Consider the following 24,522-nt stretch of genomic DNA (forward strand, 5'->3'; position numbering starts at 1 on the left):
CATGCCAGGATGTTATAGGAACGCATAGAGAGAAAAGAGCATATAAACTCCGTGTGTACATGTATGTGTGGTGGTTGGTGGCGCTGGGGCAGGGAGGGTGTAACAAGGGCCATGCATTCCAAGAGGAGGCATTCAACTTGACTCTATCTTTGCAGGGTCAGGGAGGAAGGAAGGGCATTTCAAGTGCAGAGAACACTTTCTGTGGAGGGGGTAAAGAGTGTCACGCAGCTGATGGCTCCTAGTCTAATATGGAGAGCACACTGGGGGTAGAGGGGTGGGGGGGGAGGGCATTGGCAAATAAAGGGACTTGTCTTCCAAGCTAAGGAGTCTTATTCTGAAGCTGTGGGGAACCACACAATTTAATAAAATCGGAGAGTGACATTCAATATTCATTTCTTGAAAGATCTCACAGGCAATGGTGTAAAGGATTGAAAAATAAAGACAGGAAGTCCAATTAGGAGGCAATTATGGAAGAGGACAGTTTGCAGAGATATTTAACAGGCAGAAATAATAGGACACAAGTGGAAAGCAATATGTATGCATATTAACTGAATAAATGACTGTTGCATGGGGTCAGGGAAAGGGAACGCTTTAGGATGCAGGATGCTGAAGGTTTGCAGACCAGAGAAGAGCTCTCAGTTCAGTCTGGATGTGTTAAATTGGAAGGGTCCGAGGACCACTCAGGCAGAGCTGTCCAGGCAGCAGCCTGAGTCAATCAGTAGAGCTGAACACACAGCCTAGAAGTCATGGATTTAAGTGACATTTCAACATGGGAGAGCTGATAAAGGAGTCTGGGAAGGCACAAAGAAAGAGGAGAAAATGGTGTCATGAGCTAAGGAAAAAGTTAATGGAAGAGCAGTCCGAAGTAGCGACTATCCCAAAGGGACTGCTGAGGGTCAGAGCAGAGAAGCATTTGTTAGGTAAGGCAAGTAGGTCCAGGGTGCCCTTGGCCATAATGGAGGAAACAGGACTGTGAACTGAGGTGTAAAAAGAATGAGGAAATGGCGATAGGGCTTATTAGAAGCTAGAAGAGAACATGCCTAGAAGACCTGGGAATGACAGGTTTTTATTTTTAAGATGGTTGAAATGTGATTATATAATCATATGCTGAGTGCCAAGAGTGAGTAGAAAAGGAAGATGAAGATGAGAACGTTTGAAGGAATAATGTCTCTGAGAAGACAGAAAAGGATAGCACTCGGCCAGTTTCGTCATAGCCTCAATACGTCTAGAGCGAGCCCTCAACCAGCAGCATCCACAGCACTTGAGAGTTGGTTCCAAATGCAGATTCAGGCCACACCCCAGCCTACTGAATCAGAACCTGCACTTTAGTGGGAATCCTCGGTGATCTGAATGTACCCTAATGTTTAAGAACTGCTGTAAATACCAGTGATTTGAAAAAAAATTGTTTATGGTATATTCTGAGCTTTAAAAAAGTAGTCTTCACACCCCACAGTGCAACCTATCTGTTAGCGTGAATTAGGAGAATAAGCAAAATAAAAGAGACACCAACCCCTTAGATGTGATGCATCCCTCACCTGTAATTCCGTTTTTGTGGGGAATGGCTAAATCACTTGCAAAACTCTGGGTTAAATAAAATCCAACAACTTTCTTAACATTGGATTCTCAGAAACTAACATATTATTGTGAATTATTCTGGTTTTCTAAAAGGAAATAGTCCAGATCTTCCTAAAGTTGTTTGACCAGGGAACGCAATGTAGAAGAGATCATTTTAATTAATGCTCCTCAAAGGAGGATAAAATGATCTTCAGTACTGCTGTCCTCCACTGTATAGCAGCACCACGTGAAGGGGAATGGATGGGGAACTGAGACCCTTGGGTCTGAGTCCTCTAGGGAAAAATGGGGATAACGTATGTGAAGGAATTTTGACAATGAACCACACAGACATACAACAGCATTATTTTAGGTACCTGACATGTTCTAATCATTTAAAAATACGTCTCAAAGAAAATTTCCCCTTATGAGATGCTCTTCTAAATGCTGATACCCACTGATCGACTGAGGTCACTGGATTCCAGTGACAAGAGGAGCTCCTTGCGATCTTCATCCTAACTCCTCAGTTTGTCACAGCACAGACCCCAGGGGTCAGACCTTCCTGCCACCCTGCAGAGTAGGACACTAAACAAAGTCAGGGTCCTGGAATGAACTAGCAAAGGGTGGCAGCTGAGGAGGTGTCAATTCTGATGGGGAGCCAGGGCAGTCGCCAGGCAAACACGATATCCTCGTGTCCTCAAGGACCTTCAAGTCTCAGTTGAAAATGGAAGTCAAAACTGATGTTCAGAAACATTACTGCTGATCACTTAGTCGATTCTTATTTCCTTATCAGCAAAATCTTTAGTAAATGGAGGTCAAATAAATTTTTTTTTTTTCCGTTTTGGTCAACCAGAGGTAAAAAAAATCTCAACATTCCTAACATAAAATGTGATGATACTATAAATGCTCTGCACATTTAGCATAAATATTACCTGAACAAATGACAGGTGACTAACTACATGGGTTTCCCCCCCTACATGCCGTGCAGTCAAATACGTTGAATTGAAAATGTAAAGAATGAGTTCTGATATCCTATTACTATGGGAATACCACATAGACAAGAATTATTTTGGTTGAAATTGGCCTTTTGATTTCACTGACATTTAGGAAATGACTCTGGAGTGGACTTCCACCACATTTATGGGTGTATTCCTCAGTGAACAACAAAAAGGGTAAATAAGAACAGCATATTTGGAGCCATCCCAAATTGTATAAAACTGATTAAAATCCGTCTCATAGATAGAAGAATAAATTCCTTTATCATAACTTGTAACTTGGAAATTATAACTTACAGTTTGAAAACAAATATACTTAAACATACTAATTATGTGCCATATTAGCTTGCTAGTACAGAGGTTTTATATGAAGAAAGCGTTCTGTTTGTGTGTATATAATAAATGTATGTATATAGATATACGTGTGTGGTAGTCATGTTATATATTATTTTGTAAATATAAAATTATATCTACCCACTAAATAGTAGATCTTGTCCTGAGAAATTCTTACCTCTGTAATTAATACCTAGTTTAGGTAGAGTAGTGTATCACTTTATGTTTATACTCTTTAGAAAATAATTTAAAAAAAAAAAGGAATTTGAAAGTAGAGTTTCGGGTGCCATTTTTTACTTAAGATCCCAGTTGAAGACCAGCAGCATAAGTTCAGGTAATAGCAGAACAGTTGGCCCCATCAGAGGCTCCATAAAGGAAAATGTAAGGAGTACTTCTATAGCAGTGCTGAATGAAGCGTACAGAGTAGGGGGTCAGGATGGTTTAGGAATTTAATAAACTTGGATCTAGGTGGCAACATCATCAGTGAGATGCTGTGACGGGTGAGGACACTCACTGCAGAATCCACAGGTCACAGAAAGCGCACAGAGTACAAGTGGCACTGCTTCATAACAGCACTTTCCCGTCTTCACTTTCTCCCCCGTTTCCATTGAAATGAAGCATTTTTAAGGTCAAAATCATACAGCCTTCCCTCCCCCTACTGCTACATGAAGAAGATTCATGCATTAAGCTGAGTTGTCGGTTCTTCATTGATTTTACTTGTATCCTATTAGTCTAGCTCAGTGTTTCTCAACCTCGATACTACTGACATTCTGGACCAGATCACCCTTAGTCGTGGGGAGCTATCCTGTGCATATTTTTCTAACACCACTTTGACTCTTCTCCCTCTTAAAAAATCCTTCATGGATGAAATCATTAAGCTGAGTAAAACCAGCATGTCCACAGATTAAAAGTAAACCTATTTCCAACAACTCAACTAATGGTGGAAAAATGATGTTATCGTGTGCTGCGAATTATCTCAATCTCGAGTTAAACTCATGGTCTCTACTTGCATTACAGTAACTGGACTTGGTTAAAATATAAAAATAGACTACAGCATAATAGCAAAAGGTAACGAGTCCAGTTCTAAAAAGGAAGGAATCATCAATGTACCAGTTAGGGTTAATCTTAAAAAATTAGTTTTAAATTTCTAAAAGGAACCATAGTATTGGTCCATAATCAGGACACGGGCATTGTATAAACCATTCTATCTTTTAATGTAATTATCTTTAAATCAATTAGAACAAATTTCCCTGAAATCAATGCTTATATTCTGCAACCCCAACTCTAAGTCACTGAGTAAGAATATATGGACCCTGTAAAAGTAACATATTTATCTCTTATATTTCATCATGATTCTTCCCTGGACCTAATTCTAGCAGGCTAATTCTTGCTTAAATCCCAGAGATAATATATTGTAATTTTATGAACTGTGTGGTTTCCCATTGAGGCCTTAGCTCTCCTGCCACAGAAACTGCTGTTGAGCGCCTATCACAAGGCAGGTGTCTGATAAATGGTGGCTTAGTTCTCCTTCTTCCCACTTCTTGAAGTAGAAAGAATACCTTTTGTTAGTCTTCCCTAATCCCAAAGAAATGAAATACTTGTTTTCCAACATTAATTTCTGAATAAAATAAAAGGATGCTATGTAGACTTGAAATCAGATATTATTAAGGAATTATTGCTAAGTTTGTTAGGTACAATAATGGTATCGTGGCTATATTTTTAAAATTGCTGCCACTGAGATATTTTATAGGTAGAGTATTTCTGGAATTGCTTTAAAAACAGGAGACATAATAAAACAAAATCGTCAAAATGTCAAAACGGTGGTAACTTCTAAAGCCAGATGATGTATATATGGGTTTACTTTTTAAAAAGGTAACACTGTTTAAATTGATTTACAATACCATGTTTCCCCAAAAATAAGACCTAGTCAGACAATCCGCTCTAATGTGTCTTTTGGAGCAAAAATTAATATAAGACTGGGTATTATATTATTATTATTATATTATACCTGGTCTTAAACTAAAATAAGACCGGGTCTTATATTAATTTTCGCTCCAAAAGACGCATTAGAGCTGATTGTCCAACTAGGTCTTATTTTTAGGGAAACACGTTAGCAGTTCCATCAATCTTACTGTGAGCCTACCAAATGCTTTAATACAGGTGATGTAGAAAAATAAACTAATGGATAAATGTGCGCCATCATACAAATGCTCTTTACATAATGTACTTAATTGTGTTTTAAAGTCTGACAATGTATGGAGGTCATGAATAAACTTATTTTTTAATACTAGTTTATATATTAAAGTGCAATACATAATGTTTATCCCATTTTGGAAATTCTTAGTTACTTTGCTAAATGTAAAACTCACTATCTTCCAGGTCTTTCTTATTCCATATAGCCTTTTTAAAAGAAAATATTAGTGTAATTTCATCTTCAGCTACATCTGAGAAATCGTATTAAGAAAGTCTATGCATAACAAAAATCTCAACACTAACTATTACTGATTAGGCACATAAAAACACATTAGCATTTAGCATGAGCGACCTGATTGTTGTGTAAAAATTTGCTCTGTGCAGAAATGTGACAGAGACTTGTGAAAAAAATCTTTAAAAATTAGTAACTTAATGTAAAAAAGAAATTCTGTGTTCTTCATGAATTCAAAAAATACCAGTTAAGCTTTTATAACTATATATCATATTCCCACATGACTGTTTTATAATTGTGAGGCATCTTAATCCTTCATTTTAATTCTTTTACATGGCTACTGTGATCTTAAAGAACAGGTTAAATTTAATTAGTTTATGTGGTTAAAATTATGGTGTTTTGATCCAACTTTCTGAGCTAATTACAGATGTATGTGCGGGCACACGATAACACAGAGAGATCCTGTGTAACCCCAACCTAGTTCCCCCAATGGCGGTATCTTGGAAATGTACGAGTATAGTACATCGTTACAATACTAGAAAGGGATGCGGAACATTTCCATCACCACAAGGATCCGTCAGATTGTTTTTTAACAACACCCACTTTCCACCCACCCTGACAAGCTCCTTAACACTGGCGATGACTAATCTGTTCTCCATTTCTCTAATTGTGTCATTTCAAGAAAGTCATATAAAAACAACCATATAGTATGCAACCTAAGCATAATTTTTCAAAGATTCATCCAGGCTCTTCCATGCAGTTTGTCCTTTTTTACTGCTAAGTAGTATTCCATGCGTGGATGCACTACAATGTGTCTGACCATTTATCCGTTGAAGGGTATCTAGGTTGCTTCCAATGTTTGGTTATTATAAATAAATAAAGCTGCAATGAACATCTGCGCATGGGTTTGTGCATGAACGTAAGTCTTCATTTCTCTGGGGTAAATGCCCAGGGGTACAATTCCTAGGTCATATGGTAATTGCATGTCTACTTTTTAAATACACTGCCAAAATGTTTACCAGAGTGGCTCTACCATTTTAATTTCCAACCAGCAATGTATGAGTGATCTAGCTTCTCTACATTCTTGCTAGCATTTGGTGGTGTCATTTTTTTTCATTTTAGCCATTCTGATAGGTGTGTCGGGGGTCTTAATTTGCATTTCTCTAATGGCTAGTGATGCTGAATATATTTTCAAGTGCTTATTTGCCATTTATATATCGTCTTCAATAAAATGTCTACTCATGTCTTGCTCATTTTCTAATTAGAATTTTTTTTCAGTTTTGAGAGTTCTTTTAGATACTAATCCTTGGTTGGCAAATATTTTTTCCCAGTCTGTAAATTGTCTTTTTATCCTTCCAGGATCATTCAAAAGTTTTTAAAGACTAATCTATCATTTTTTTCCCTTTTATGGATCATGCTTTTAGTGACAAACATGCCTAGTGCCAGATACTGTAGATTTTCTCACTTTTTCCCCTAAAAGAGTTTCAAGTTTTACACTTAATTCCATTTTGACTTAGTTTTTGTGTACGTGTGATACTTAGGTTCATTTCCTTGCCTATGGATAGCCAATTACTAGAGCACCAGTTGTAGAAACAGCTATCCTCCTCCATGAATTGCTTTTGTACCTTTGTTAAAAATTGGTATATTTTGGAGTATAAAAATTGGGTACATTTGTGTGGGTCTACTTATTGGTTTGTTCCACCGATGTATGTATTTATCCCGTCACTAGTATCACACAATCTCAATGACTGTAGCTACATAAGACTTGAAATAGAGTGATTCCTACTTTATGCTTCTTTTTCTAAAGTTGATTTAGCTATTCTAGTTCCTCTGTCTTTTCATATATATTTTACATTAATATTGTCAGCTATCTAAAAAAATCTTGCGGGGATTCTATTTAATAGGAATTGGGTTAAACCTGTATATCAATTTGTAAAGAAGTGACATCTTTACTATGTTGAGCATTCCAAACAATGAATATAGTATGTCTACCCATTTATTTAGATCATAATTTTTCATCAGTGTTTTGTAGTTTTTAGCATACATGTCCCATGCATGCTATTTTTAGATTTATATGTAGATATTTCATTTTTTGTGTGACTATAGATGGTATTGTATTTTATATTTTGATGTTAATTGCTAGTATACAGAGATATAAGTTTTTAAATATATTTGTCTTGTATCCTGTAACCTTGCTGAATTCACGTCTCACCTCTAGTTTGTGTGTATAATTCCATGGGATTTCATTACAGAGACAATCATAGCATACAAAAATTGAAACAGTTTTGTTTCTTCCTTTCTGAGTTGTGGGCCTTTATTTCCTTTCCTTGGTTTAGTGCACTGGCTAGGACTTTCACCAATATGTTTAATAATGGTAAGAGCAGACATTCTTGCCTGATCTAAGGGGTACTCAGCCTTTCACCACTAAGTATGTCAACTGTAGGTTTTTTGTAGATGCTCGTCAACAAGCTGAGGAAGTCGGGCTCAATTCCTTTTTTTTTCTTTGCAAGTTTTAAAACGTGTAGGTGTTGGATTTTGTCCAATTTGTTTTCTGCATTGATTGCTATGACATGGTTTTCCTTCTTTACCCTATTAAAACGGTGGAACATACCGATTCGTTTTTGAATACTGAACCACCCCAGCAACCCTGAAATAAATTCCATTCGGTCATGATGCATATATTTTATGTACATGTATATGATTTCATGTTGTTGAATTCTATTTGCTGATATTTTGTTGACAACTTTTGCTTGCATATTGATAAGAGCTATCAGTCTGTACTTCTCTTTTTTGTACTTTCTTTGGTTTTGGTATCGGTAATATTACTTCATAAAATAAATGAGGAAATATTCTACCATGTTTCCCTGAAAATGAGACCTAGCTGGACTTATTCTCTGGGCTTAGAGATTTCTTTTCTGGGAATTTTAAAATTATGAATTCTATTTCCTTAATAGTTATAGGGCCATTGAAATAATCTGTTTCACACTAGGTGAGTTTTGGTCATGTATTATTCCTTTGATGTCTGGAGATATATAGTTATGTCTTCTGTTTTGTTCCTGATATTGGTAATCTGTGCCTTCTTTTTGCTTCTTTGTCAGTTGCCAGAAATTTGCCAATTTTATTGATCTTTTAAAAAACCAGCTTTTCTTATTGATTTTCTCTATTGTTTTTCTGTTTTCAATTCACTGATTTCTGCTCTTATCTTTATTTTTCCTCTCTTCTATTTGATTTGAGTTTATTTTGCTTTGGGTTCTGACGTAGGGGCTAAGATTATTGATTTGAGACTTTCCCTCTTTTTAAATGTATGCATTTAATGGTATAAATTTCCCTCTATGCATTACCTGTTTCCCACAAATTATGTTGTATTTTCTTTTTTTTAAATTTATTGGGGTGAAAATTGTTAGTAAAATTACATAGATTTCAGGTGTACAATTCTGTATTACATCATCTATAAATCCCATTGTGTGTTCACCACCCAGTGTCAGTTCTTCCATCACCATATATTTGATCCCCCTTACCTTCATCTCCCATCCCCCACCCCTCTTACCCTTTGGTAACCACTAAACTATTGTCTGTGTCTACGAGTTTTTGTTTCTCATTTGTTTGTCTTGTTCTTTTGTTGTTTTTGGTTTATATACCACATATCAGTGAAGTCATATGGTTCTCTGCTTTTTCTGTCTGACTTATTTCGCTTAGAATTATACTCTCAAGATCCATCCATGTTGTCACAAATGTTCCTATATCATCTTCTCTTACCTCCGAACAGTATTCCATTGTGTATATATATCACAACTTCTTTATCCATTCATCTATCGAAGGACATTTTGGTTGTTTCCATGTCTTGGCCACTATAAATAAAGCTGCAATGAACATTGGAGCACACGTGTTCTGGTAAGGCTGTGTCTTCACTGTTTCTTTGCCTTTTTGTTGTTGTCTATTATTTCTGTGTGGTGGTATTCTATGATGTTTCCCTCTGTTTCTTCTTTTATTACAGTATATATTTCAGTTCTGGATTTTTTATGAGTGGTTACCCTTAAGTTTATGTAAAAGAAAGTTTGATATTTAGAGTATTCCATTTTCTTCAGCACGCTTACTTTCTCCATTCCCATATTCCGGTTCAGGCCTTTACTCTCCCCCTTTTTATGTTTTGGTTGCCACAAATTGTCCCTGTTGATGGTGGTTGAATAGCCTCCTTTAGTATTTCTTGTAGTGCAGGTCGTGTATTAGAAAATTCCCTCAGCTTCTGTATGTCTGGAAAGGTCTTTATTCCTCCTTCATATCTAAAGGATATCTTTGCTGGATATATTATTCTTGGCTCATAATTTCTCTCTTTCAATAGTTTGAATATTTGGTTCCACTCCCTCCTGGCTTGTAGAGTTTCTGCTGAAAAATCTGATGATAATCTAATGGGCTTTCCTTTGTAGGTTACCGTCTTCTTTTCCCTGGCTGCCTTGAGGATTCTTTCTTTGTCGTTGATTTTAGACAGCTTCAATACAATGTGCCTTGGAGAAGGCCTGTTGGGATTGAGGTAATTAGGTGTTCTATTTGCTTCTTGGATTCGAGGATCCAGTTCTGTCCACAAGTTTGGGAAGTTCTCATTGACAATTTGTTTGAATATATTCTCTGTTCCCTTCTCTCTTTCTTCTCCTTCTGGTATGCCCATTATTCTTATATTGCTCTTTCTGATGGAGTCAGAAAGTTCTTGTAGAGTTCTTTCATTTCTTTTAAGTCTCAAGTCTCTTTCTTCTTCCATCTGTGTAATTTCCAGGTTTCTATCTTTGATGTCACTGATTCTTTCCTCCATCTGGTCAACTCTACTACCTAAGCTGGTTATTTCATTCTTAATTTCTTCTATTGAGTTCTTAATCTCCAGAAATTCTATTTGGTTCTTTTTAAAAATTTCAATCTCTTTTGTAAAATGCTCATGTTGTTCTTTGTTGTGTGTCTGAGTTCATTAAACTGCCTTTCTGTGTTTTCTTGCATCTCGTTGAGTTTTTTCAGAACTGCAATCTTGAATTCTCTGTCATTTAAGTCACATATTTCCATATCTTTAAGTTCCTTTTCTGGAGACTTTTCACTTTCTTTCTGAGCTGTCTTGTTGCCTTGGTTATTCATGGCAATTACTGATTTATTATTTCTCTTTCTAGACATCTACAGGAGTGGCTTCTGCAACAGGTTGATAGGAAGAGGTCTTTCTTTTGTTTTCCAATACTTGTTGGTAGAATGTTTTATTTTCTCTCCGACTGCAGCCTTTTTTTCCCTCTCTCACACGGTAGTGCTATGTTTTCTCTGCACTATTCCAGCTCTCACACAACAGGGGGATTCCCTGGGAGATGGGCTTCTCCTCTGTTAATAGTTCGCCTGGGACACAGGGTGCAGTGTCCGTGTGGGTATGCGGAGAGCTTTTGAAGTTCCAAAGCTCTTCCTGCACCAGATTCAGAGCCCATATGTTTCAGCAGTTCTGTTTACTCCTGCAGGGATCCGCCCATATAGGTGGGGCCAGGGGCGGGGTGAGTTGTGAGAGGTGGCCCAGAGCAATGGTCACAACTACCACCACAGCCGGTCCTGCTTCCACAGCTCTCTCCCCTTTGCCGGAAGTAGTTGGGCTGCAAATCTGTGTCTGCGGTCTACAGTTCTCAGAACAGCAAATATTCTGTTCTTTTGATCTGACACTTACTGTTCCGCTTCTAGCACCGGGCACATGGGGACGGGGCGAGCTCTGGGAGGGAAGAGAGGGGGCAGCTAGTCTCTGTGCCTAAGGCTTCCATTCTCTGCTCGGCAGTGAGGGCTTAAACCACTGTTTTCAGCCTTCTTTCCTCAGTCTTTTCTCCGAGGTCTCTGCCATGAGTGTTGGATTCAGCCGTGTTATATGCTGTCCCCTCAGCCCTGTGGGCCATAAGCGGAGCCCTAGCAGTCCGAGTTCTTCCCTCTCCCGCAGCTGCGGTAGTTTCGGAATGCAGCGAGCTTGAAGCACTGAGGTAGGTCTGCATCTTGCGCCCACGTGGCTCTGTCTCTGCACTTCTCCCTTCCCTCCTCCCCCGCTCGTGTGAATCACCCACCTTGAGGTGAATTCAGTAGTGGGCCTCTTCGTCTTGCCTGTCTGCTATGTAGGGAGTCCTTTGTGGAGTTATTGTTGTTCGATTAGTTGTAAATTCCAGGGGAGCTTTACAGAGGCTCACCTCATACCGCCATTTTGATCTATCCTCTGTATTTTCAATTTCATTCTGTTTCATGTATTTTAAATTTCCCTTTGAGACTTTCCCTATGACACATATATTATTTAGAAGTATACTGTCTAGTTACCAAGTCTCTGGAGATTATTCCAATTATCTGTTATTGATAACTAGAACCGATAGAAATGAAAGGAGACATAGACAAATTCATAAGCATAGTTAAGACTGTCTTTGCTTTCTAGTTTAATTCCATTGGTTCTATTGCATTTTGCTTCACATGTCTTGCAGCTCTGTTGTTTTAGGATTGCTATGTCTTCCTGGTGGATTCTTCTTTTATTATTATATGATATCCCACTGTCTCTGGCAATTTTCTTTACCCTTAAGTCTACTTTATATGATATTAATAGAGCCACTACTGTTTTCTTTTGATTAATAATGTTTATGTGATATATCTTTTCCCATCATTTTATTTTCAACCTGCCTATATCATTATATTTGAAGTGAGTTTCTTGTAGACTCCATATAGCTGCATTGCTTTTTAATCCTCTCGGTCAATCTGTCTTTTGATTGGTGTAGTTAAATCATTTACATTTCATGTCATTATTGCTATATGAGGTCTTAAGTCTGCTGTCTTATTTTCGTTTGCTATTTTTTTTTGTTTTTTCCCCCCTGCTTTACTGAGGGTTAATCGAACATTTGTAAGAATTCTGTACTGATTTATCTATTGTTTTTTAGTTTATCTCTTTGTATATTTTTTAGAAGTTGCTCCAGGTACTGCACTGTATATACCGTGTTTCTCCGAAAATAAGACCTAGCTGGACAATCAGCTCTAATGTGTCTTTTGAAGCAAAAATTGATTTGACCTGGTCTTATTTTACTATAAGACCCCGTCTTATATAAGACTGGGAATATAATATAATATAAAATAATAATATATTATATTAATTTTTGTTCCGGAAGATGCATTAGAGCTGATGTACAGCTAGGTCTTATTTTTGGGGAAACAGGGTATATAAATGTATCACAGTCTACTAGTGTTGTCATTTCACCCAATCAGGTGACATGTAGAAACCTTACCTCCCTTGATGTCCCTTTCTCCACTATGGTTGATATTTCCTGTATGCACACTGAGAACCACATCAGACATACAGTTTTGCTTAAATTGTCAAACATAATCTACAAGACTCAAAAGTTTTAAGAAAAAACGTCTATCATAATTATCCATACTTTTGGTTACAGTATTCCTTCCTCCAAGATTCTTTCTTTTATTATTTCATTTCTGTTAGATAACTTCCTTTTGTCATTCTTTTTTAGTAGATTTGCTATCGATAAATTCTTAGTTTTCTTTCATCTGAGAATGTGTTGATTTCCCTTCATTCCTGAAAGATATTTTTGCTGGTTCTAGCATTCTGGGCTGAAAGTTCTTTTCTTCCAGCTCTTGAAAAATGTTGCTATTTCCTTCTGGCCTCCAGTTTCTGGTAAGAATTTTGCTATCATTTTACTTGGTAAGATGTTTCAAGATTTTTCTTTTGTCTTAACTTTCAGAGATTCGACTACACAGAAGTATGTCTTGATAAGGATTTACTTGGGTTTATCCTGTTTGGAGTTGGCTAAGCTTCTTGAAACTGTAGGTTTATGTCTTCTGCCACATTTGGGAACTTTTCAGTCATTATTTCTTTGAGAACTTTCTCAGAGGCATCTTCTTTCTTTCTAGGATTCTGATAACACAATGTTAGAGCTTTTGCTGTCCCACAGGTCCCTGAGGCACTGTTTTGTTTTGTTTTTACCCCCCCCCCCCACCTATTTTCTCTCTGTAGTTTAGACTGGGTAGTTTCTATTATTCTACTATCAAGTTCATTATTTCTTTCCTCTGTTCCCTTTATTCTGTATCAGGTTCTTCCTTTTATCTTGTATTTCTTTTGCTGAGACTATTTTTCATTTGTTTCAAACATGCCCCTAATTGTTTGGTAGGGCTTTTTTTTAATGATGGTTGCCTAAGAAATCTTTGTCAGATAATTGTAACATCTTTGTCATCTTGCTGTTGGCATCTGCTATCTCTCTTTTTTTTTTTGCATTCAGTTTGAGATCTTCCTGGTTGTAGGTATGAAGAATGACTTTTTATTGAAAGCTGGACATTTTTGGTACTGTTTTATAAGACTCTGGAGCTTATTTGAACCTATGCTTTAGCTGGCTTTCTCTGACATTGCTCCCACAGGGAAAAGATGAGTGTGGAAGAATCTCATCACAGCCAGTTGATGGTAGAAACAGTGCCCCAATTTTTTTCTGTCATGTTGGGCTGTAGAACGGTCATTTTCTTTCTTGCTAGGCTGTGCCTTTCCTGGTCCTTTGGCTAGAGAGTAAGCTTCCCCTCCGTCCCCCCACACCTGTTAGGCTTTCTAGATTGTCAGTTTTCTCTAGCACCCAATCTGAGACATACTCGTCTGAGGCAAAAAGAGAAGAAGGGAAATCACTGCTGTCATTCCTCAGGCCCCAAAGTCCCCAGCTGGTCAGCCCTTCTAATCTCCACCTTTTACAGTCTTCTAGTAATTGTTTTTTACATAATGTTTCGAGTTTTAGTTATACTTAGCAGGAAGAAGGTGAGAGTAACTCTACTCCATCTTCCCAGATACAGAAGTCCTTTGGTTATTATGATCATGTTCAATCAGTTCCTAAGCTGTGTAAAGAAATTCAGGTTTGATTTCACTCTTTTTGGATCATAGAATGGTCCTCCACCTTCATAAAATAGTTTATATCACAAAACATTTTTAGCTTTGAGGTAAAACCTCATGGATGATTATATTATGTAATGCGTGTTTATGAATCCTTTAAAAGTAGAATTTAAAAAGATTATTTCTTAAATCCTTGGCTTCTGAGAGTCAAATTAATTTACATGATTAAATAAAGTGCTGTTCTCTCATGAATACGGGGAATTCCTGCCCAGATCAAATTCAAATGATTATTTTTATTACTAACCACAGCTACAGAATGTTTGTAATAAGTGCTGCCAAAACATTAATTGAATAAGCAGGTTTCTTCACTATCCGAAAGTAGAGCGTTCCTATGAAACCTTTCCTAAGCTGAAATGGCGTAAAATGAAGAGTGTCCTCTACTTACTCAAAGTCGCACTGTGCCATTTCACTTTTACAAAGACCTACATTAGCACAGTAACAGCTTTTTTTGTAAAAGTGAGAATCCTCTTCGTATTTCTTTCAGCTAATGAAAACAGGTACTAACGTAGATCTTTGGTGAAAGTGAAGTGGCGTAACAGACTTTCGCAAAGCGGGGGGCACCTGCATTTCATTTAAATGACAACAGCCAAATGACAACAGTAATTTGCTGCTTAGAAATAAACATCTATTACTTATTAAGAGTAAGAAAAATGAACACAAAGGCATTAAAGACAGAATTAGAAATCTAGGATTACTACTTTCCAATAGTGGATGCCTTGTCATCTCACTTCATAGCACGGTTCTTTATTAAAATGCAGACAATTTTGGCTTTATGATTCTCAAAATCAAGAACATCTATTGTTAATATTAAGGATATGTTTCAGATGTCTTGAAACCCCCACAACATGTTGGCCCTTATGGTTTCAAATACAACACCTCTAATAAAGGAGTCTCTCTGAAACAGGTAGCTTTACATGTCTATTTTAAGTTGAATAAAGGCACGGAACAGATTTCTCTCTGGGGTTGCTGTGTTTAATGAAACATTACTCTTGTATGTTTTTGTTTTAATTATTGGCAACAATAGGTAAAGCATTAGTTGGTGCCTACAGAAAATGCATTAAGGACTATCACAGAGCACCTCATTAACTATAGATAAGTATAATATCTTAACTAAGAAAGAATTCTTCAGTGAAAATACCAATGCTGTTCAATTACTGAAGTCAATTTGTGGGTTCAAGGGCTAAACAGAAGAGCTCCAAGTATCATTCTTAATAAATATTCACTCACTGTTTACTATATCAAAGGCACAGTGCTAGCTGCTGCCTATGATTTCATTCTCTACTATCCTTAGAAAAATGAGATTCTTCAATCATTTGTTTTCTAGAATCCCTTTCTATAGTTGCTCTTAACATTTTTATCCATAAGGTGGAACAGTAGCATTACTCTGGGTAAACTACTTATTTTTTGGCCTAATTTCTGCATTTTGTAAAATAGCATGTAGCAACACACGTACCTTAGGGAGAATTAACTGTCCTTTAATCTGTGTCCAGTATATAAAAACCATATCCAAACACATACAGCACAGAAGAACACAATGTATTAGGAAAACTTCCAATGGATTAGGTTGACCAATGGAAATAATTGAGATACTGCAAATTTTTTCTATTAAAGATGGCAGAATTCCCATACTTTATATACTGTCACAGGGCAATAATATAATACTTTCCCTAGTTCAGCAGAAGTGGTTACAAACAGCTACAAATGTTTAGTGTCTTGAAACATTTCCAAATTTTATTAGTGTCCTTTTTTTCCCTTATGCAACAAAAAAAAGATTTTAGAGAAAATATATATGAAGATGTGTTAAAGCATTTTGGCTTCGAGAAGAAGGCTCAGGATATAATTTAAGAGTCTGATAGAAGATGAATGTTATAAGGCATTTCAAAGGGAAGAAATTTTCCTACTTTATGATATTCAAACAGTATCAGTGATTAACAAGCTTATGGAAGATATACCAATAAATGAATATTAAGATATATAAAACAATCCTATTAAAAGGTGATAAACATTTAAAAGGGTCTCTTATTTACCTCTTCTACATTGGAAGCTGTCTTAGCAGAAGTTTCCATGAAGATAAGTCCATGTTCTCGTGCAAAAGCTTCACCTTCTTCTTTTTTTACTTCTCTTCTAGATTCTAAATCACTAAACATAGGAAAGAAAGGGCCATATTATTAATCAACACAGGACAATTAGAGGCGTCTGTAGAAAATGTACCATGAGATTCAAAGTCGTACTGACCATTCTTTCAATTAGTTTTTAACACAGTAATCAACTACATTATGCTGGGTACTACGAGGGTCGAAGTGTTTTGAGTACACTGCTTAGTTTCAAACAGAAGAAAGATTCTGAGTTATAGTCCCAGAACGCTAAAATTCGGAGAAACCTAAAGGGAACATCTAGCCCAATACCCTGCATTTCAGAATAGTGGATTCCAAAATGAAAGGAACCATTTTACTCAAAATAATAATTTTAGAGAGCAGAAGTACACGAGTCTCCTCATCCTTCAGCCAGATTGACTGCTATGAATGTAATTAAAAAATAAGTCACACAATTCTCAGAAACTATAGAAAACTGCTTAATAAAATCCAAAGTCCTAAAAAAATTAATTAGATTATTAATCCCAGTTGGTTTAATACCCAGTAAAATAAAGCGTAAGATAGAAATTTTGGACAAAAGCATAGTATTCACTTTTATTATACTAGAATTGCATTAGTAAAGTGTGTGTGGGGGGAGAAGTAGCACTCTCCTTCAAGTGTTTTATTGTAAAAATTTTTAAACTTTACTATTATTAGGGAACCATAAAAGCAGCAAGAAAAAAGCAGTTAGTTACCTACAAGGGAGCCCCCATAAGCTGTCGGCTGATTTTTCAACAGAAACTTTGCAGGCCAGAGGGACTGACATGATATACCATATTTTGCCGTGTATAATGCACTTCTGTGTGTAATGTGCACTCACGTTTTTGGCCTAGACTTTCAGGGAAAAAAAATCTTTTGTTTTAATCTTTTAATTCAAATTTTTATTTGTTTACATTTAGGTACTTTTTTTTGTATCATAAAGGAATTTTAGCATTTGTATTTTTAACATATTATGGTACAAGAAATTTTATGCAACAAATAAATACAAAACACAAGAATAGATACAAGGTACAAGAGATTTTATGTACTGGTAACAAATTTACGATATTTAAGCATCATAGAAGGCAAAGAAGTCTTTACGATATTTATGCATCATAGAAGGCATAGAAGGCAAGTTTGTTTTAAGTTCAACAAGACCAATTATTGTATTCCAGGGTATTATTTTGCACACAGATATATCATTATTGATTTCTAGAGTTATACTTTTATCTCATAAGCATAAATAAAAGAATTAAAAACATTTATGTAGATACAGAATTAGTACTACCCATGTATAATGTGCATTCTTATTTTTCCCTCACAAATTTGGGCAAAATAGTGCGTATTATACACAGCAAAATACGGTATGTAGTGATGAAAAGCAAGGATGTACAACTAAGATTACTCTACCCAGCAAAGCTATCATTTAAAATGAAAGGATAAAGAGTTTCCCAGACAAGAAAAAGCTAAAGGAGTTCATAACCATCAAACCAATATTCTAAGACATGTTAAAGGGACTCCAACCAGAGGAAGAAAGAAAGAAAGATAAAAAAGATGAATAATAAAATGGCAATAACTACGTTTCTATCAACAATTACTTTCACTGTAAATGGAAAAAGACATAAGATGACTGAATGTAAGAAAACAAAACTCTTACATATACAAGAGACTCGTATCAGATTAGAAGACACACATGGACTGAAAGTAAAGTAATGGAAAAAGATACTTCATGAAAATGGAAACAAACAAACAAAAGCAACACTTATACAAGACAAAATAGACTTTAAAACAAAGGCTATAACAGAGACCCAGTAATCCCACTTCCTGGTATTTATCCGAAGAAACCCAAACACTACTCCGAGGGCATGTGTGCATCCCTATGTTCATTGCAGCATTGTTTCCAATGGCCAAGATGTGGGGGCAGCCTGAGTGTCCACTGATGGATGAATGGATAAAGAGGAGGTGGTACATACATACAATGGAACATTAGCCATAAAAAGGAATGAAATCTTGCCATCTGAAACATGGATGGACCTACAAGATATTATGCTAAGTGAAATAAATCAGACAGAGAAAGGCCAACACCATATGATCTCACTTATGTGGGGAATCTAAAGAACAAAATAAATGAACAAACAAAACAGAAACAGACTCATAGATACAGAGAACATTTTGATGGCTGCCAGGTGGGAGAGGGTTTAGGGGGATGGATGAAAAAGGGGAAAGGATTAAGAAGTATAAATTGGTAGTTACAAAACAGTCATGAGGATGTAGGGTATAGCATAAGGAATATAGTAAATGAAATTGTAATAATTATGTATGGTGTCAGATGGGTACTAGATTTATCGGGGGTGATCACTCTGTAAGTTATGTAAGTGTCTAATCACTATGTTGTACACCTGAAACTAATATTGTGTGTCAAGTGTAATTGAAAAATAGCATACCTATGTACTTCCATCTAGCCTTAACACATATTACTTTGACAGATTTATAGCAGATGATTTTTCTGTTAAGAAATAAAATCAATAGTTACAGTTGAATTGCCTCCTGTGTATCTGTTTGTTCCTGATCTCATTCTCTTCCCTTGTACCTTGTACCACTCCGTATTTGGCGTTTTCATTCTCATGATGTTTTTATATTTATACTCATGGTTATAGCCATACAATAGAGGTGTTTCTTTTTGTTTTGCATGTTTTTAGAAAATACAGATGTAGCTATTGTTCTACTTGTTAATTTTGGTCAACACTGTTTTTCAGATTTATCTACATAATATATGTAAATCTAGTTTCCTAATTTTTTAACTACTGTATTAATTCTATTAAATGAATGGGACACTATTGTTAATTCTCCATCTGACAAAGTTATTTGCAATTTTTAATTATTATAAACAATGTCACAATGAAAACTTTATATAGTTTTTAGGTGTACATGTGCCAAAACTTTTCCACAGTACTATTTTTCAAACTGTGCCAGGACTGAGAGAATTGTAAAACCATTTAATAAGTCATAATCAAAAATTTAAAAAAATATGTTTATCACCCACTGTTTCATGGACTATTTGTTTTTTATATAGGTATATACATAATTTTATGTATAGGGTCATGATGGAAAATGTACCGTGTTTCCCCGAAAATAAGACCTAGCCAGACCATCAGCTCTAATGCATCTTTTGGAGCAAAAGTTAATATAAGACCCGGTCTTTTATTATATTAAACTAAGACCGGGTATATTATATTTGTTATTATATATTATATTATATTATACCCAGTCTTATATTAAAATAAGACGGGGTCTTATATTAACTTTTGCTCCAAAAGACGCATTAGAGCTGATGGTCCAGCTAGGTCTTATTTTTGGAAAAACACGGTATTTATTTTAGGTCAAATCAAAAGTTCAAAAGCCACTGCCCTTGAATATATACTAGTATACAGCTGCTTTCACAAAATAGTTGTATATTTATTACTCTTAGCAGCAATGCTTGAATTACCATTATATCACATCCTTATCAACATGTGGTAATAAGATCACACTTGTTAATGTCTGCCAATCTGATGGTGAATGGTACCACACATTTATGTTAATTTGACTTTAGCAGAGTATTAGTGAGTTTCATAAATGCTTATTAGCAACCTCATTAAATTAGGAAATACACAAAAATTTAAAATGAGACAGTCATTCATTCATTCATTCCATCATTCATTCAACATTTACTGAATGCCTTTTATATGCCAGGAATTTTAGTAGGTGGGATGTATTAATGAACAAGCCAGACAAAAGTGTAAATACATATAGTTGACCCTTGAACAATGCAATGGTTGGGGCATTGCACATATAATTGCACAAAATCCATATATAACATTTGACTCCCCAAATCTTAGCTGCCCTTAGTATCTGTTGGGGATTGGTTCCAGGACCCCACGGATACCAAAATCCATGGATGCTCAAGTCCCTTAGATTAATGCATATAGTTAGCCCTTTGCATCTGCAGACTCCCAACCAAGGATCGAAAACGGTACCAGGTATTTACTGAAAAAAAAAAAAAAATCCCTCTAAGTGGACCCACACAGTTCAAACCTGTGTTGTTCAAGACCAACTGTATTTTAGTACGGGACACACAGACAATAATATTAAATGAGTCTTGTTTTTTTACCCCACAGTGACTTTGTTTTACATATATTCATAATCATGCTATATCTGCAACTTTGTGTCCTAATTTTCTTCACTTAATATTGGTATCTATGTCACTACATCTTTTCCATAAATATTTTAGTGACTAATTAATAATAATATCCCATCAAGTAGATATTTAACAATTCACTTAACTATTTCCTTACTGCTGGATGGTAAGACTACTAACACAGTATGAACCACGTACTGTGTATGAAGTGTTTTACATGGATTATTTAATTATCTTGACAGGTGAGAAACAGGCATAAACGAGTGAAGTAAAGCATCTGAGCTCACACTCTAGGAAGAGCTGGTAGTGATTCTATCCAGACCACTGTGCTAGACTATATCTTTAAAACATTTTTTAATGATTACTTTTTCTGGTAATTGATTATATTGAAGAATTTTTTGTTAAATATGGAAAAATACACACACGTCTCATCCACATGTTAAGTAACGTCAATGTTTCAACTTTACAAAATTCTGCAGGAATTTCGTAACTTCAAAACTGGGTGACAGATAAGCTGTCAGTTATGTTTACAAAGTTGCCATATCAGTCGTTATCAGTCACTGTTGTTTCTGTGATTGAAACTTCCATGAATGATTCTAATGACTGTTTTGTAACCTTCACCTTTACACATTAGAAATATCTTGCAGTTTATAAAATGCCACCTAAGCATTCATTCAGTGAAACAAGCGCTGAAAAAACACTCCTAAAACTGAAATAGTGGAAGAAAAGTTTGATACAAAATACTATAAAGGGAACAGCAAGTATAGGCCATGACATTAATTTAGGTGACTGTACTATAAAATATTAGTGGTAAGACTAAAACACATAAAGCAGGCAAACTGAGTTTGCAAATATCATAGCATAACTAGGTAAGAATAATTTATCCAACCATAATCTGAGGACCTTCTGTGCGCCAAACTCCTTCCTGGTTCTGGGGACAGACCACTCAACAAAACACAAAAATCCAACCCCTCCTGGCCTCACTGAGTTTACATTCTAGTACAAATTAAGAAGGGGGGGAATGCTAGCAACAGTGATGTGATAACATGCTCCTGGAATTAGCCCCTTTGTCTGACAATTATTTTTAAGGGAAAATTACCGTGTTTCCCCGAAAATAAGACCTAGCCGGACAATCAGCTCTAAAGCGTCTTTTGGAGCAAAAGTTAATATAAGACCCGGTCTTATATTAAACTAAGACTGGGTATATTATATTTATTATTATATATTATATTATATTACATTATATTATACCAGGTCATATATTATATTAAAATAAGACCGGGTCTTATATTAATTTTTGCTCCAAAAGACACATCAGAGCTAGGTCTTATTTTCGGAGAAACACGGTAGCTTTGAATTACACAAAATCTTCAAGAAAGTACCTTTCCCTTTCCATTTTATGCATATGCCACATTATATTTAAACCATCTTTTATTTTTGGATATTTAAAGTTATTCCCAGTTTTCCATTACCAGTATCTGATTATGTTTGCATTTTAAAATGTTATCTTAGCAGAGGATTAGGGACTTGGACGTTTGAGGGATTTTTCAAAGAAAAGCAAGTGACTTTTCTATTCACAATTTTTGTTTTTATCACTCTACTTTGTCCATTTCCTCAGTTTTCCTGGCATAAAATCATATTATTGTCTTTGACTTTTCACCCCCTCTAAATTGCTTTCATTACTTAAATATTTCTTTCTTAAATCATTCTTTTATTATGCCCCCTTTTTGTTTAAGGTTTGTATGATAATCCTTTAACTATTTAAAAACTTTCATCTTTGTAGATTTTGCTTCCTACTTCTTGTATAACAAATTTAAAATGGCATAGTAAGAAAAATCTATGTCATCTGTCACTCTGACTAGGTCACTGCCCTTCTCAGATCCCTTCCCTGGCTTCCTAGTGCTTAATACAACTAATTCAAAAATTGCTTCTTCTGTTTCCACGTCTACCTCAACGCACCTCATCTAATAATAATCACCTCATTTATCTCCTTCATTCGCATTTACTCTTTGCATGCCATACATTCTTTTTTCCTTTTTCCTACCTTCTTCCTTAAAATGTCTTTCCACAACTACAATAGTCCTAATTGTAAGGGCCACCCACCCACAATCATTAGAAACACCTCTCGTACATACTAAGCTTTGCCTTTTTACATTTAGACTATAAGCTCCTCATGGGCAGCAACCAAATTCAAGCCACAAGTGAGCTGCCACTCACCATGCTTCAGACACAAGGAAAACACTGGTAGGACAAGGGAATAAAAATTCTCATTCTTCTCCAAACATTCTTCTCTTATCATATCACACATCACCACTAAAGATAGGATGAATACTTCCGTATTACAAAGACTAAAGATTCCTTCCAAGAGCCTTCATCTTAAATTGGCTTAGTGAGGTAATTTAAATGAGGAAAAGATAACCAAGAAAGGCCTTGAGTGAAAACAAAGATAATACACACTTCTAACTACAAAGTAATTAAAAGTTAGCCTTCTACAATGGAAATATCATTTAATATTTTCTCTTAACAGCAAATCTAGATTTCTATTAAAACAATACTCACTAAAATCAAATCTATACAGTACACTTGACATAAAAGAAACTGTACATTTAAAGTAAAGTGTGATGAGTTTCACACACATTACCTGTGAAGCCATCAGCCTCTCCAAAGTTTCCTCACATCCCACTGTAATCCATCCTTTCCTCCTCCTGCACCCTAGGCAACTAATGATCTACTTTCAGCTGCTATAGATTAATCTCCATTTACTAGGATTGCATATAAATGGAATCACACAATATGACTTTTTTGCCTGTTTTTTTCACTTGGGATAATTATTTTGAGACTCATCTACTTTGCTGCATCTATCAACAGCTCATTCCTCTTTATTGCTGAATGGTATCCCATTGTATGGCTATATGACAACTTATCTACTCACCAGTTAATTGAAATGCGGGTTTTTCCCAGTTTTGAACCATTACAAATAAAGCTACTATGAACACTCGCATGTTTCTTTGTGTGGACATACGAAAGCATGTTTATCTTGGGTGAATACCTAGGAGTGAAATGGCTAGGTGGTATGGCAGATGCATGTTTACTTTCTAAAGAAACTACCAAATTGTTTTCCAAAGTTGTATCATTTTATATTTACACCAGCTGTATACAGGTTTAGTTCTTTTACATCCTTGCCGACACGTGGTATGTTAATCTTTTTAATTTTAGCCATTTCAGTGAGTGTGCAAGGTATATCTGAGGTTTTAATCTGCATTCCCCTCATGATTAGTAGAGTTAAATATTTTTCATGTGCTTACTTACCATCTGTGTATCTTTACTGACTCATTTTTAAAACTGGGTTGTCTTTTTATTAACGAATTGTAAGAATTCCACATTTATTCTAGATTCAAATCTTTGGTTGGATATATGTTCTGCAAATACTTTCTCCTTTTCTGTAGCTTGTCCTTTTATTTTTGGAACTGCCTTTTGAAGAGCAAAAACTTTAAATTTTGTGGAAGTATAATTTATTGATTTTTTTCCTTTATGCTTTTCTGTCCTATTTAAAAAATGCTTGGGGGGCGGACGGGTGGCTCAGTTGGTTAGAGCGCGAGCTCTTGGCAAGGTGGCTGCCAGTTCGATTCCCACATGGGCCAGCGAACTGTGCCCTCCATAACTAGAATGAAGTCAATGAACTGCTGCTCAGCTCCTGGGTAGCCAGATGGCTCAGTTGGTTGGAGTGCGGGCTCTCAACCACAAGGTTGCTGGTTCGACTCCTGCAAGGGATGGTGGGCTGCGCCCCTAGCAACTAATGGCAACTGGACCTGGAGCTGAACTGCGCCCTTCACAACTATGATTGAAAGGACAACAATCTGACTTGGAAAAGGCCCAGAAATACACACTGTTCCCCAATAAAATATTAAAAAAGAAATGCCTGACAAAACCAGAGTCACTAAAAGTTTGTTTTCTTCCAGAAATTTTTATACTTTTAGCTCTTACATTTAGGTCTATGATCCACTTCCAGTTAATTTTTATATATTGTG

The 24,522-nt window shown here is 35.9% G+C and overlaps 1 protein-coding gene across 1 annotated transcript in view; it reads right to left on the minus strand.

The window, feature by feature from the left end:
- Positions 1 to 24,522, minus strand: part of RAB2A (RAB2A, member RAS oncogene family) — an 86,243-nt gene that overhangs the window by 11,840 nt on the left and 49,881 nt on the right. Inside the window, exon 6 of the mRNA XM_019716201.2 lies at positions 16,234 to 16,345. Coding sequence (XP_019571760.1) covers positions 16,234 to 16,345 — 112 coding nt within the window. The remainder of the gene's footprint in view (positions 1 to 16,233; positions 16,346 to 24,522) is intronic.

The sequence above is a fragment of the Rhinolophus sinicus genome, linkage group LG14 (assembly GCF_036562045.2).
Source record: "Rhinolophus sinicus isolate RSC01 linkage group LG14, ASM3656204v1, whole genome shotgun sequence".
NCBI classification, from domain to species: domain Eukaryota; kingdom Metazoa; phylum Chordata; class Mammalia; order Chiroptera; family Rhinolophidae; genus Rhinolophus; species Rhinolophus sinicus.